This window comes from Haliaeetus leucocephalus, unplaced genomic scaffold (assembly GCF_000737465.1).
Source record: "Haliaeetus leucocephalus isolate CR32 unplaced genomic scaffold, Haliaeetus_leucocephalus-4.0 Scaffold795, whole genome shotgun sequence".
In the NCBI taxonomy this organism is placed as follows: domain Eukaryota; kingdom Metazoa; phylum Chordata; class Aves; order Accipitriformes; family Accipitridae; genus Haliaeetus; species Haliaeetus leucocephalus.
In genome coordinates, this window is record NW_010973231.1 from 433985 (window position 1) to 449583 (window position 15599).

The 15599-nt window shown below is 40.4% G+C and overlaps 1 protein-coding gene across 1 annotated transcript in view; it reads right to left on the reverse strand.

Moving 5' to 3' along the window:
* REPS2 (RALBP1 associated Eps domain containing 2) overlaps positions 1 to 15599 on the reverse strand; it is a 66312-nt gene that overhangs the window by 27306 nt on the left and 23407 nt on the right. The window contains exons 12-14 of the mRNA XM_010581595.1: positions 13568 to 13633; positions 9179 to 9221; positions 6470 to 6606 (exon numbers count right to left, since the gene is read on the reverse strand). Coding sequence (XP_010579897.1) covers positions 6470 to 6606; positions 9179 to 9221; positions 13568 to 13633 — 246 coding nt within the window. The remainder of the gene's footprint in view (positions 1 to 6469; positions 6607 to 9178; positions 9222 to 13567; positions 13634 to 15599) is intronic.

A 15599-nucleotide genomic window follows, 5' to 3' on the forward strand; every position in this document is an offset into this window, starting at 1 on the left:
TGATTTATGGGCTTAGGCTATTGTCCTGGGTTCAGCTGGGATAGAGTTAATTTTTACAGGAACCTGGGAGGTGGGGGGCATAGCCGGGGCAGCTGACCTGAACTGGCCAAGGAGCTATTCCATACCATGTGACATCATGCTCAGTATATAAATGGGGAGCGGGCCGGGGGGTTGGCTCTTCTTTTCGGTGGGGGAAGTGGCAGACCGTCGGGTCCCGGGTGGTGAGCAGTTGCACTGTGCATCACTCTTTTTGTATACTTTTTCATTAGTACCGTTGTTGTTGTTGCAATTTCTTTGTGTTGTTCCAGTAAACTGCCTTTATCTCAGCCCTCGAGGTTCCAGGTTTGGTTTTTTTTCCTCTCCTCCGTCTTCCCCCCATCCCACCGGAGGGGGGCGGGAGGAGTGAGCGAGCGGCCGCGTGGTCCTTTTTTACCGGCTGGGCTGAAACCACGACACCAGCCACCTGACAGAAGAGACCACCAACACCTCGCTACACCCTCCTTTCAAGTAGTTGTAGAGAGCGATAAGGTCTCCCCTCAGCCTCCTCTTCTCCAGACCAAACAGCCCCAGTTCCCTCAGCCGCTCCTCATAAGACTTGTGCTCCAGGCCCCTCACGAACTTGGTTGCTCTTCTCTGGACACGCTCCAACACCTCCACGTCTTTCCTGCAGTGAGGGGCCCAAAACTGAACACAGTACTTGAGGTGCGGCCTCACCGGTGCCGAGTACAGGGGAACAATCACCTCCCTGCTCCTGCTGGCCACACTGTTTCTGATGCCGGCCAGGATGCCGTTGGCCTTCTTGGCCACCTGGGCACACTGCTGGCTCATCTTCAGCCGGCTGTTGACCAACACCCCCAGGTCCTTTTCTGTTGGGCAGCTTTCCAGCCACTCCTCCCCAAGCCTGTCGCGTTGCATGCGGTTGTTGTGAGCCAATTAGGCATAAAGTTATTAATTAAGCATAAAAGAATACAGAAGATAATGCAGTAATCATACTTATCTAGGTTAAGTTTGGCAGGTTTTTTAGTACCCAGTTCCATGTGCCCAAAAGGGAAAGTCACCTGCATTTGGCTCTCCAAGCTAAAAACACAATGTAGCTGAAAACACCTGCGAACAGTATTAAGGTAGCTATTTGGAACTGTTTGAATCAAAATGTGTATGACAACGGAGCAACAATCATTTTAATTCTCCAAATCCTCTTTCCTCCACAATTACAGAGCTGTTTTATTTGATACATAGACTGAGAACATTCAGAAATACATAAAATTTGTCCGTGGTTGGGAAAGTATGAAAAACTAAAGACATCTCAACACACACTTACTATTCAGAAATCTCTACACTTGGCAAATAAAACCCACCAAGCCTGTACGTTCAAGGAAAGGTTGTGCTAATTGAATGAAGTAATGAAGGTTTGATGAAGTAAAGGAAGTAACAAAGAGTCTTCTTCAAAGGTATGAAAAAGAGGATAAAATGTGACGCTGAACACCAGTCTTCCTCTAGCACTAACGAAAATGAAAGGGTGAAGAAAGAAGTTTGTATTGACTGAGTCTTATGATAAAAGTACTACCATAAACTGCGCGGGAAACATGTATATGAAGGAATACAGAAGTGATGCGGGGACACATTTATATCACTTACGGTAATACTGATGCACACCAATAAATCTGTGCCCTTGTTCCTTTTCTGTGAACATTACATTTAGAGCAGAGGGGACATTTTCTCATCCGGCAGCCATCACTAGCCCAGCAGAGCTAAGCAGAGGTTTCATATCTGACTGTAGTTAGGAAAACATCATCCGTAACGGAAAACACTGCACTTACAATAAAATGCTAGTTGTGTTTCCGCCTTACCAAGTGTGGTACTTAACACCTCACATTTTAAAAGGGAGAAAAACCCAAAAAGATACTAGCCCCACATTGCTGGCTGACACCGGCACCACCAAAGGAGCAAATCCAGGTTACAGTGAGTATTTGCTTACAAGCCGACGTAAGAAATGGTGCCTGCATTCCACGCGTTCTTCACTGCAGGGACAGCCGCAGCAGGAGGCGAGTTTCAAAAGCAAATGAGTGCTGAAAGCCTTCAGTGAAAAATTCATTTGTAAATAGTTATATGGCTGTTTTGATGAATTACACAGAGATATTCAATCTGCTTCCATATCAACATGAAACTACACTGTTTATGACAATTTTGTTTTTTCATCAAAGCAGATTCTTTTCCAAACAAGTATCCTTTGTTCAACAGAACTGTTAATTAAAAGAAGTTATGCAATTCAGGAATGAAACTAAATGGGAAATAAAATGTATTTCAGAGGCATCTGTATCAATCTAACAAGACCCAGACTGCTGTCACTGTCTATAATTGCCCAGAAGTAAATTCTTCAGTAGCTGTCATGGGCAGAAAACATAACCGAGCGAAAGGCCAGAAGACAATGGATGTATTTTGGGGTTTTAATACTTAAGCTGAGACTTGCCCCAGAGCCAGAGTTACCCCAAGGCAGACGCTAGCTTACTGCTGCTCTCAAGGGTAAAAGGTGGCTGGAGGCGTTGCTGCAGGATCCTAGCTGGCTGGCAGACCCCCCGGGCACGCTGCACCGGGCTCCGAGCTGCGGCAATTTTGGCCCCCTCACAACCTGCTCACTCGTCTGGATCACAGGGCAGACGGGAGGGAGCATGAGGAGCCCCAGAGAGCAACTAAATCTGCAGACGACCTTTGTGAACAGTGCAGGAAAGCTTTGCGGACCACAGGCTCCCAGGTCTTACTCTGGGAGCTCTTGGCTTGTACCTGACTAGACAGAGGGCTAGAGAAGAAATGAAGATGTAAACCAGGTCATGTATGTATTTAAACTGACATTTTTGTTTCTACTTAAAACGTGTTGTTGTCTTTCCAGGAATGCATAAAACCCAGCCAAATATTTTCTTAATATGTACATAGGCCAAATGCCAGAGATTATATAGTCAACGAAAAGAAATACATTGAGAATCCAGCAGTACTGAATTTTTCTCAGATGCTAATGTAAAGACTACATGATTAAAAAAAAAAAGAGATTTCCGTCTCTTAACATCTCTTAACAGAAATTCACATACTGACACTTCAGAAGGTGGGGCCTTTCATTAAGTTGCCTTGGGTTTTTTATGTTTTTCCTGGGTAACACTAGTTAACAGCATCTCGGAAGAGTGCAGCTATGGAGTATGAATGAAGGTGCCTCCTTCAAGTGCAGTTATGTCCCAGTTCAACAATTTTAAAGCACAGTTTCTGTGGCTAGTACATTGTTGGACATCCCAGCCATCGCAGGTAAATGTTCTCTGTGTATACTTGCCAGGAGAGGGGCATCATAAGATGGTGGCAAACATGATATAGCAGCAGTAAATGAAAAACAAACAAAAACACCCCCACAAAAAAGTGCCTGCAACAAGGATCTGCCACAGTCTTTGGCTGAATTTACCTGAAGAAAAGAGATTTTTCTTTTCCTGTCCTTTAAAAATGAAATAAACAAAAAAATGCTCCAATTAGAAAAATGCACTGGTGGCTTTACAATTAAAGAAGTGATACCTATAGATCAACATAACCAACAAGGAACTGAAAATAAAACTCAATACTACTGAACACTTCTTTGCAGGTGTGGGAGCAGATTATCTAGCAAACTCCCCAAATCAGGATTATTTCTGAACAAGAATTAGTAGGACAAAAACTAGTGTACTGAAATGGGATTATTCTAATCATGTTGGATATACCCTGAAAGCTATTAAAATGGTCAATTTTACAGTCTGGTTTTCTGTACTGACACTAAGCAATATGGTGGTGCTAGAAGGGATGGTCATTCTAGCTAATTTTTGTGGTTCAGCTGTGACAATGAGACTATTTTTGAAAACCTAGGAAGGAAGGAAGGAAGGAAAGCAGGGAGAAAATGTAAAGCAAAGATTCAGTTGAGAGTACATTAGGACAGAAAGTAATCAACTGACCTGTGGGTAGAAACACGTCAGGTTTGATATTTATGCCAGGCTGTATTATCCCAATAGCCAAGAAACCTAGATAGTACATTGCCACCACATTATTTATATTGTAAATCTGTATCATCTGATAGCAGATGAAAACTATTCAACTTAATTTTTCTTATTTTTTTATACTGTCAGCAGAAATAAGAATACAGCTTGTTATTATACAACTGTGTGCAATTTACTTCACACAAACATGAACACGCATTCTTTTTGGTAAGGCTCTTTGGTTTAAGGTGACAGCGCTCAATCCCTCTGTCTTCCTACAAATCGTGTTTTTAGAAAGTGCACCTCAGTAAAAAGTTTGACCGAAACAATGACCAATCCCTGAGGAAGAACTGTCTCTAGATGAAAAAGGTTTCTGAAAATAATGAGACTGGAATTTCTACTAAGAAGCAAGATCAGTAGGGAAAAGGATGAAAAAAGGATGAAAAAAAGTGAGGTGATCAAAACAAGAGAAGTGGAAGAAAAGAACACAGCTGTATAAAATTGGATTATCAATAGGATGTTGCAGAATAACAACTGTTTGGGGCTTAATGACAGGGAGGGTGTGCATGTGTTTCTTTATAGAATGAAGAACTGAAAATATGACTTCCAATGCAGACATTTTACTTCAAAGCAGAGCAAGGTAAATGCACCATGGTACTTGGGTGTGCTGGGATGGGTTGATTTAATCCCCTCCTTCTGATGATGCAGATTCATTTGAAATGGAACCCTTCTTCTGGGTGGGCTACAAATTGTTTAACAAGTCCTTCCTTGAATTCTTCAAGGCTACAAATTCCTCCTTATTCTTTCCCAATGAGTATTTACATTTTTGACACAAAATAGAGCAGCTGCATTAAAGGAAGATGACTGCCACAAATAGTTAGCATTGCCATCAGGGAACATTCAAGAGACCAAAAAATGACAGTTCAACACCCTGCAGGTACAGGAGGAAGCTGAACCTCTGGGAGACCTTCCACATTTCTGCAATTTGGTAGCACACTATACTTCACGTTTTGCCAACCTAGAGCCAATTTTTGTTTCAACTATAAATAGCCATGAATTTGAACCAAATATGATGAACAGTTTTAGGGTGACCAGAGCACTTGCTTTCTTTGCAAGCAATCAATTGCCTACCCTTACTTAATTGACCCATTGCCAGTGAGAAAACCCTCCAAGAAGTTTGGAGGACGAGTTATCCTTTCCTGCACTCACTGTAAAAGTCAGTTTGTTAAGTTGCCCAGAAGAAATCATTATGTTACTTCAAAAGTAATGGTGACTTTCAAAATGATCCGTTTCAAAAGCAAGATGTTACTTTTCATTCACAGAATGACTTCTTTGAGAATTTACATTCTCCTTTCATTTATGTTCCAAGAGAAACTTAAATCTAAGTTTAGTTCCTTCCAGTTATACTTTTTATCTGGATTCTGAGAGGATTTGCTGCCTTAGAAAATGTGCGCTTGGCTCTGTTTGCGGTTTTATTTTGATGTATAATGAAATCAAAATTGGAGGCAACAGATCCCTGAACAGGAACCACAGCCAAAGATCAGGAATTGCTTCTCTGTTTAAGGCGGGGGGGGGGAAAGCAGGACTCTTGAATTCTGTCTGGTGTTTGCACAAAAAAAAGTCCCACATAGCAAGAGGTGAAACACTTTCTTTTCTACTCTAACAACCACATAAGAGACCCCAGTTAAAACATTCCTTGACACAGTCAAACCTTGGTTTTCTTCTGAAGCATAAACATGACCATGTTTAACCTAGTCCTTGAATCAGATGATTGGTGTGCACCACATAAAGCTCGGGTCTGGTTCAAGGACACTGCTAAAGCACAGCGATGCTGGGTGACTGCTGCCCTGAACAAAAAGCTCCTCTTTCCACCACTCACTGTGCAAGGCAAAAGGACCGTTCAAACATTAACGCGCTGGAGAGCGGTTTTCTTTCAGTTCACTCCAGTTACTATTCTACATTTTCTTTCTCTCCCTTCAACATGTACCTGTGCCAAAAGAAATGACCCTTTCTTTCGACTCAAAGAATGGTTTCTGATTGCCCCCATGCCTATAGAAGACTTCAACATCACAAAAGTTTGCACGCGAGAAATTTCACTTTCTCCCAGTTTAAACATTAAGGGTTTTCTTTCTGCTTCTGAACTACAAAAAATAAATAGTAATAAAAATCAAATATATTGAAGTTACTGATGAGAATTGTCTAAACATTCAGACTAGTTATAAACAGTCAGTGATGACAGACTACCATATGTTAAGCTTCCCATTATCATGCCAGAAAACGTTATAATCACCTTAATTATAGCAACATTGATTTTTCCCCGCAGTGGCAATGTAATGCAAGAAAGTGCAACTTCTTCTGTTCTGTACTGTATTACTGTCTATAGCAAAGGCAAGCATATGCACATATTGTCAAGCATTTGTACAAACAGATCAAGTTGCCAAGTATGCACCTAACCTAAATGGTCTCAAAGACGGAAAGAAAGCAAACTTTACCTTGTGTGTTTTGTTGAAATATTTTGTTCAGATCCAAAGAGGAAGCTCTGGAATGTGATTTCTGTGGCCTTGGAGGTGGAGTAGGGGGTTCTTCTCCCTTTTTCATGGCATCTTCTATTGATGTGCTAGAATAAGACCTAAGGAAAAACGGGACGGGGGGAGGGAGCAGAAAATATTTTATTTCAGAAATTAATTTTGAACAACTACAGTGAATAGTACCTAAAAATACACTGATCAGAACTCAGGTTCATGGTGGAAATTCCTTGCTCTAATGACTATGCTCCCCCTTAGGACAAGATAGATTTATTTGGCAACAGAGGGACCTGTGTGCCTGGAGAAAGGAACGAGTCATGCTTACAGGGCTAGTATTTTTTAAGGCCTTTTATATCACAGCTTCAGGCCTTCTTACCTAACTTGAACTGTCAGCAGGATAATTGTAGCAACTATTTTGAATAAACCTGAGTAAAATTCCACACCTCCCATCCTACCCCTTACAGTTTCTGTTTCCTTTCCCAACTGCAAGGGTAGTGTTTGTACAGGTATAGCTTCAACCTACCTCTTGCAAGTACACATTTTGTAATTTATAATAGTCTAACCATTAGAATAAATTTTTCATAGCAAACAGTCGCCAAATTCCACAAAATCCAGAAAAACTGCATGGCTCCGAAGTGACTAAAACTGGTCAAATACACGGCTTTCCAGACCCTTCCACATCACATTAATCCCAATGTGGTGCATTTTGCTAAGAATTTTGATTTTGCTGAGTAGTGTCCAATATTTTTCAGCTGTTGTAGTTACCAGTTTTTCTGCAAGACCGAGAGCTTTGTTCAAAATGAGCACTGACAACGTGAGATGTTACACTTACTGTAACACATTATGCATGACAGGCAAGACCAAAAACACATTCAATTAAAGCAGAAATAACTCCCACTAATGGGAAATGGCTCATTTTTTGCCAAACAGGTTGTTGTTAGAAAACAGCTCTTTAGTGGGATAGACATTTGGCAATGCTCATCCTATGTTTCTGATATAAACTTTAATAAATATAGGACTGAAAGCCATAATTGCTTCAAAATTTACATGTGACACAAAAACCTCTGCTGATGCTGTATTTTCTGTCTTGGTAGAGTTTTGAATTCCATAGGCTTATCATATCAGACCTAACCCAACCCCCTTGAAATAAATGGGAAAGTTCTGAATCAGGATCTTAAGGTTTTATACTTTTACTTTCCATATTATGCAGTGTATATTTTACTTGCATTAAAATTGTTCAACCTAACATTTTGAGACTTTTAATTTTTTTTTTAAAGATTGAGTAAGATAGCAGCTACCAGGCAAAAATATGCCTGCCCCAGCAGTGCCAACACAGAGCCCCGTGACAGTGAATCGTCGCTTGCAGCAGGCGGACCTGGCACCTAAACAATAGTTAAGGGTCAGCAGCTAAGAATTTGCACAGCTTAGGCTAGAAAGGCAGGGTCCAGAGCTGTAACAGACTCAAATCATAGCCTCTGGTGGTCAGGCACACCTGAAGACAGAGACCCTCGAGGTTACAGAGCCCTCCAGGCTACACAGAACAAGCGCAGCAGAAGGTCCAAGTTGAAGGATGCGCTCAGGAATCTTTAGTCTCAACTTCTGCATTGAAGTAGTGACATAAAGTCAGATGTGAGACAGTCATATGTGACACAGCGGTCACATTCAAGTGACTTTTTTCAAACTTAAGTATTTGCTATTTTATGCATTTTTGCATAAAATACTTTTTACACATTTTTTGCATATTTGTAATTCAGTAACATAGCAAGAAAATTTAAAACAGTGTGAAAAGTGAAAAGCTTTGGCTAGCAGCTTAAAAATAGCATACAAGGCAGTTCAGCCTTCCTGGATGTAGGTCTTAAGAACAGAGGATTTCGATCTTCATTCATCATGCTTATAGCCAATTCTCTTTTATTAGCAGGCTTTGACAAGCCTGTAAGGAGGGAGCTCCTGATTGTGCTCTCATTACTTAAGAAAAAAATCAGAAGCCCTCTAGCTAGCACCAAAAAAACCCAGTTTGAAGGGCAATGCACAATATGGCTATACACCACAATGGTGAACAGCCAAACCCAACACGTAATCCATTTATACATGATGTTTTCTGGCACAGGCTTCCCTCTTCTTTCAAACATCCAAATTCAGCCAGTGTCATTTCTAGTGCACAGCAGTGTAAGTCCTTAAGTCCTTCCATCACGCACCGCCCAGCCATAGTCAAATACACGCATGCCAACATAAGGATTCACTCACCCATATCTGAAAGCTGAGCTACTACTGCTGTTTCTGCGGGAGCGTGGAGTCTCTCCCTCCATATGCAACCACTGTGCAGGTTTCAACAGCACAAAATTGCTGAGAATGTTCCCCACAATGGGGTGGTCCCCCCTGTCCCACCACGACACCCCTGGGGCTGGGCTGGAGGCAGTCACCTCCCTGACAAGGCAGAGGGGCTGGGCAGACAGGCAAAAGTCGCAGCGCCTTATGACCAGAGATCACAGGGCCCTAAGGCAGTACTTATGTAGGGTCTATAGCTTACAGATCCCTCCTGGTAAATCTGTCTGATCTGAGCTGTACTTCCAGCACAACACCAATTAAAAAGAAAATAAAAATGCAACACTAGTTCTTATGCCTTATGTCTAACACCAGAGGAACATAGGTCTTCTGAAACAGAAATGAAAGCAGTACCTGGATCGTGGTCTGGCTTTAAGTGCATTAGATTCCTGAGCAGCTGGAACAGAAAAGAAAAAAGAACCGCTAAAACATCATATTTTAAGTAAATGCCTTTAGCTGCAGAATCAGTGTTCGTTAAAAATGTGAGTGTTGCAAGTGTGGATGTGAGCGTGTGCTCATCTCGCATGAGAAATGGGGATTGATTTTCACTTCTCCTTCCCCTTTGTTTTTGTAGTGTGAATGTCCTAAGAATTCAAAAGCCCACTTGTAGTCAGAGCTTCACCTTTTAGTTTGGTTACCAGAACGCAGGAAAAGCAATAGGTTTGACAGCTCTGACCTGTACTCCTGGATGTAGTTGCGACAAAACAACATAAGGAATAGCATAAACTTTCCACAGAAAACATCTTACTCCTAGTCCAGATATCTATTGGTCGTCCTGCTTCCCAAAGCACAAAGGTTTATGTCCTTCCTAAATACTTTAACTAATTAGTACAAACTTCCATCTTCTTACCACACATAAAAAAAAAAATTAACACATCAGGTTGAGACTACTTTGACATTGGGAAGGAAAGATATTTGAAGGTAGAAAGTTTACAGGCTGTGTTGATCAAACACATTTCTATCAGTGTAAAAATCGGTTTCTTTTATTTGGGTAAATGCCAAATATCGTGCCACATGCAGGTTTTATGTGATAGGAAAACAACAGTGCTGACTTATCTTCTCTGGGTAATTCCTTGAGGCTGTTCCTTGGTTTACATAGTCTTTTTGTGACTTTTCTGCTACTCTCCTTACTAACATCAGATAATTTTGAGAAAACATATCTGTGTGATTGCTTTCAAATTCAGCCCACTGAGATATCCTCAAGGTATTACAGCAGCATCAATGATCCCAATGCACACACAAAGTGAATCCTTGTACTTTTCCCATTATTCTGCTAATCAAGGTACAACACTTAGGAGAAGCAAGTAAGTTGGGGGGTGGGGGGGGAATTCTCAGGGTTTCTAGCTTCCTTCAGATATATGCCTACTTCCAAGTCAGACATTTATCACCAGTTACTATACTGCACTCCTGACAGATCCTCCAAAACACAGAGCAGGAGCTCTGTGGTAGCAGCTGGAAAATTCTGTCTTTTTAATGGCTTGCATTGTTCTACTGCATAGACCCTCCATAGGAAGCTTAGGCTTACAGAAGACAAGTAGCAGCATATGGCACATGTATAGCCACACACTGTTTCTTCGTAAAAGAAAGTGTTTTTAGGGTCACACAGTGCTAGTTGATGCTTTGGATGGAATAAACCCAAATACAGCTGGCAGTGACACAAACGACTACTTATAAACCAAGTTCTAGTAGATTATTGTCACCACCAAACTGGCTCACAGTCATCCCAGATTTCTGTGCAACAAATTCTTCCTAGCAACTAAAGGAGAGAGAGGGAATTATTATTAAAATATGCAGTGGCAATAATCCTCCTCTCTTTCTGTGTCAAACTCCCAGAGAATACAACTTCAGGCACTGCTTCCCTACAGCCATATGACCTAATTTTTCCAATGCTGAAATTGCTGATTATTAAATTACATGCACAATTATTAAATATATGCCACATAGAAATAGGAAGTATAAATCCTTTCCAAGCTAAGCCACGTTTAAGAACCTTCAAATTTTCCTTCTTTTATGGAGACCGTAATTCTGTTCATACTTCTTTTCAAAAGCCTTTCATCTAAAAACCTGCAGGTAAAACTGACATTCAAACTCTCTGAGGACATCTTGTTGAGGTAAACAGGAAAGCACACAAAGAAGACAGAATCCCAAAATGACTACTAATAAAAAATTATAGCAATAGAACACTACTGCCAAGGATTTTCTTTTAAGCTTTTGAAAAATCAGGAAATTCAAGGCTACAATTACACAATACCCAGACTTAGCTTTACCTTTCAAAAGAACTAGTATAATATAAAAAATATTATAAAGCAGGTAGTTCATTATTAGGACATGCAAATAATTCTGGCAGCATTTCCATATAACGTGCAGTTATTTTGGTACGCTCAGTCTCTGTGTACTTTGTGTTTGAGGTGCAGGTTTATACACATACACAACATAATCATTCAAGATAATATAAAACTATTTATCCAGTTCATGAGTTTTCCATATTTCTATTGCTATGGATACATAAGCCTAACTTAACGTGAAACTGATAAAAAGTTAAAGCTGTTGAGTAAATTAATGACATTTATTATTTAAAAGTTTGTACAATTCTTGGAGTAGTAGAGCCTGATGAACTGAACAGCTTGGTTTGCACTAAAGTCATATACGATTGTGGACTCTTATTTATTCATTCACAGGAGAACGTGAAGGTTCCCGGTTTGGGTGTTCAACTGCTCCCATGCACTCTTCCAATAAAACTTAATTTTAACATTCCAAAGGATGTTGATTCAGTAACTTTTGGCTGTAGCCTAATACCCTACACTCGCTTTACAGGCTGAAGATTGGGTGGAAAATTGTACCATAAAGGGTGCAAGTATGCCACATAGCTAAAGAAAAAAACCCAAGGAATTCCCCACTAGTCTAAATCACCCCCACTGACTCATCTCTTAATGGTGGCCCGCAAATTTGGGCCTCAATCCTTTAAAAGTCTAAGGCCAACAATGATCTTGCACTTAGGAGCCTCAATAAACTGGCCAGATATTCAGAGATGCCAAGCATATAAAGTTTTTACCTATTTCAAGTTCCTAGTCCTTCTGACAGCAAAGAAAACTTTCCCATAACGAAGCACAGCAGCAGCATCTTTCCTGAATTTACACAAACAGCCCAAATGAATAACCAAAAAAGGATGCAGAATTTCTCCTACTTCATCCCAACTGAGTTTTCATCCTGAAGGTTAATGATTACAATGACCTTTCAGAACAGTGACTGATTCTGAAATAACTGCTCAATTACTGTGCTGTATCTAGCCCACTGGATTGATAAACATCTTTACTTCTGACATCAATCATATCATGCAACCTCAGAATGTGCTCACTCAAACCCTCAATGTGCAGGACAGCAAGGGTGAAACCCCAGCAGTGACAGGAGTCATGACAATGGGGTGAAACTCTGCCACCGCCTCCCTTGGTACAGAAACACAGCAATGCTGCTGGAGGAGCACAGCTGCATTGGGAAGCCCTCCCTGACTAGGAGATGAAGGACATGGGGAAAAGAGGTTGCTGGCAAAGGAGATATGCTTAGGAAAAAGCCTACCGTCACCTGCACACCGAAGATGGAATTGCTGAACTGAAAATAAAACTCCCTGGGGCGCTCCTGGGCAAAACCGGAGGGGAGGAGAACAGAACTGAAAGTCTTGCAAGCACCCTCCTCTCCCCCTGAGAGGGAAGTGTAAGAGAACATGTGTGTGTGTGATGGAGAAGCAGCAATCATCTGAGAATAGGAGCTGAAGATAGGAAATCTGGCAGCTGCCAAGTGTTTGGGAAGAAGCCAGGAAAAAAAGAGTTGGGAAACGAGGCATGCAGCTGTTGAGCAGCCATGAAAAAATTGAGCTATAAGACAAAACTGCTGCGACAGACATGTGGGGTCAGTTTTCTTAATCAAGAATATCTTCACAAGTAAAAACATTTATGCAAAAGGAAAAGAAAGCAAGTCCAGATTTTAGCTTGACTGGAACCAGGGAGGTTCTTAACTCTTAACCACTCTAGGAAAGAGATTAACAAAGAGGAAGGCAGGGGAGGTCTCATGAACTCAACTGAATGCATGGGAAGTTTCTGAAACAACTATGCAATTTTGACACATGCCGTTCCAGAAGTAACATTTTCCAGTATGATAGGAACAAGGAATGTATATTGGAATCAGAGAGGGAAAAATCAGGGATGGTTTCAACAAAGGAATGCCCCCCAAATCAAAAGCTTACATCAGTGCTGTAAGTGCCACAACGTCTGTGTTTCCAAAAGGCTACCTACCCTTAAGCTCCTTGACAAAAAATATGAAAGCTCAGTTTTTACAAAGAAGCAGGCCATTTCAATATAGTTACTCAATACTTATTCCACACTTGAGAAGAGCTTTTATCAAGAGGTACAGTATCATGTATATGCTCTGGCATCTTGTTTGTAGTACAGAAAAACAAAATTCAGACGCCTTACAAAATGCTACATTAAAAACATTTCCCACACATGAATAATGCATATACACTAACAAGGGAAAGAAAGCAAGAAAACCTTCTGACAACCTTAAGTACTAATTAAGATTAATTTTGCAAGTAGTAGTCATTATGAGGTAAAAGCTAATTTCAGTAGTAAAATAGTATGAGCAAAAGGATCTTAAAAAAATTAATCAAATTACATTAATTTAGGCTTACTGTGATATAAAAATATTTGATCAAAATTCTAATGGAAGTAACACGTCAATTTTTTTTCTTACCTGTTTTCACAGTCAAGTGCTGAAATTCCTTTGGTATCATTTTGAGAGCAGTGCTTACTTTAAGAGCTTAATAAAAAAAAACCAAAACAATGAGAATTACTTTAAGTACGTGCAGGTAGAATCTACAGGTTATCAGCTCTGAGAAAGGAACACCCAAGCACTCAAAAAAGTAATACATTTTAAGAACACAAGAGTCAAGAATACAAAGGCCTATGCCCAAATTGTCAAATAATCCCAAACTTTGAGAATTTGGGGGTTTTGGTGTCTAAATCCACAGTCTTCTCTTTCAGAGATGTAGCGCTCTCACAGAGACTGCAGCTGGTGACACTTGGCAGAGCTGGGACTCAACTCTCCCACGTTACAAACCTGGAAAGCCAGGGTGCACGAGAGACTGGCTGCTTCTGAAGGCTGAAACCTCACCAGCCCGCCCCAAAGAATGTCATAAGGCACTGACAGAGCCAGGGTTAAAATTTAGAAAATCCCAGTCTTTGTGCTTACTCCCCTTCCACTGACGCCTACACAGCCTTTATTAATGACTTTCTTAAGGCGTTCTTAATGCATTGTAGCATTTTAATGTACTGTAACACACAGTATTATAAATAACCACTTGGAACGAAGTCGCTCATCTCCATCTGCCTTTATCAAATAAAACACGTGGGAAAAGTCTGATTCTTGTGATCCAGTTCTATTTACACTATCTTCCACATTTACCTATATTATAACCTGACAGAGTGGAGCTAATTTACTTGTATAGTTCTGAAAATGGAGGAAAATTTGCTTCTACAGTCCTGAACTACAGGTTCTTGACTTCTGGGGAGATCTCCTCAGTCAGGAGAGCGATCTGCTCTTCCATTTGTCAGGACAGCAATAAATGGTGGAACAAGAGCATTTGTTCTTTGGCTGAAAAGGTAGAAATCTGTGTCATAGATACAGCACATCTTCAGCCCAAAGGACTGCACGTACCAAAGCAGCTTCCCATCTGACTTAACATGTCAGCTACTAAGAGGAAAGCACAAGTTCTTCACCTACACAAGGAAGGAAAAAAAAATTCCCCAAGTAAAAAGTAAATCTGCCCTAGACATATGAAAGCAATAATCTTCAAGGTTGAAGTCTGCTCTTTTCCATTATGAATTTTACAACAAAACAAACCTTGTCAATAAAACATGAATTTCTTGGACTATGCTGACTTGTCAAAATGTTTTACAAACTGCTATCAACTCTGACAACCTTTCTTTGAATGAGGGACACTGGGAATCTGCCAAACTCAGTCACACCTGAGTGTGGAAGGTGATTCAGGAATGTGGACTACCTGATCTCACAGCTCTGATGCAACCTCAGCATGTGGACAAGCTGGGAGGTCAAAATTTGTAATTTTTTTAAATTAAAGTATAATCCACAGCTCTGAGAATAAGGCAACAAAATACCCACAACTGTTTTGTTTCCACAGCTGAGGGACAGGGACAGCAAGCGAGAACCTGAAAGATCATGGAAAGCGCATCTAAAAGGGAATGACTGTGATGATCCAGCACTGATTCTGGAAGCCCTAGTAGCTGCTGAATGGAAAAAGAAAAAGATCACTTCAATTTAACATGGCTTGCTGCTGACAGATTTCAAGTGAAATAAATGAATCAAGTATTTTCAATCCAGTTTGTCCAAAACTTTTGTTTCGCAAAAAAATATAGGGACTTTTTTTTAAATAAGAATAAAAGCTAATTTTGAAGTATTGCTATTTCCTGCAAAAAGGGAAATCCAAGATTTGGCACAGTGTAGTCTTTACTCTTAAAAAATTCCTCATAACAACAATTATAACATTATTAGACTAAGAAGTGCAACATTAATTACCTTAGGACTACACTTATTTTGGAAGGTGCATTTCATACCATTCACATGATAGAACTAATTTTGAAGCAAACACATCCATTTATTTGTCTTCAACTCAGCTGCTGTCAATGATTTAAAAGAAATGTCTTGCTTTTAAATCTATAACAACACATAGGCAGCTTAGAAATTAAAAATAACATTGCTTCTGTCA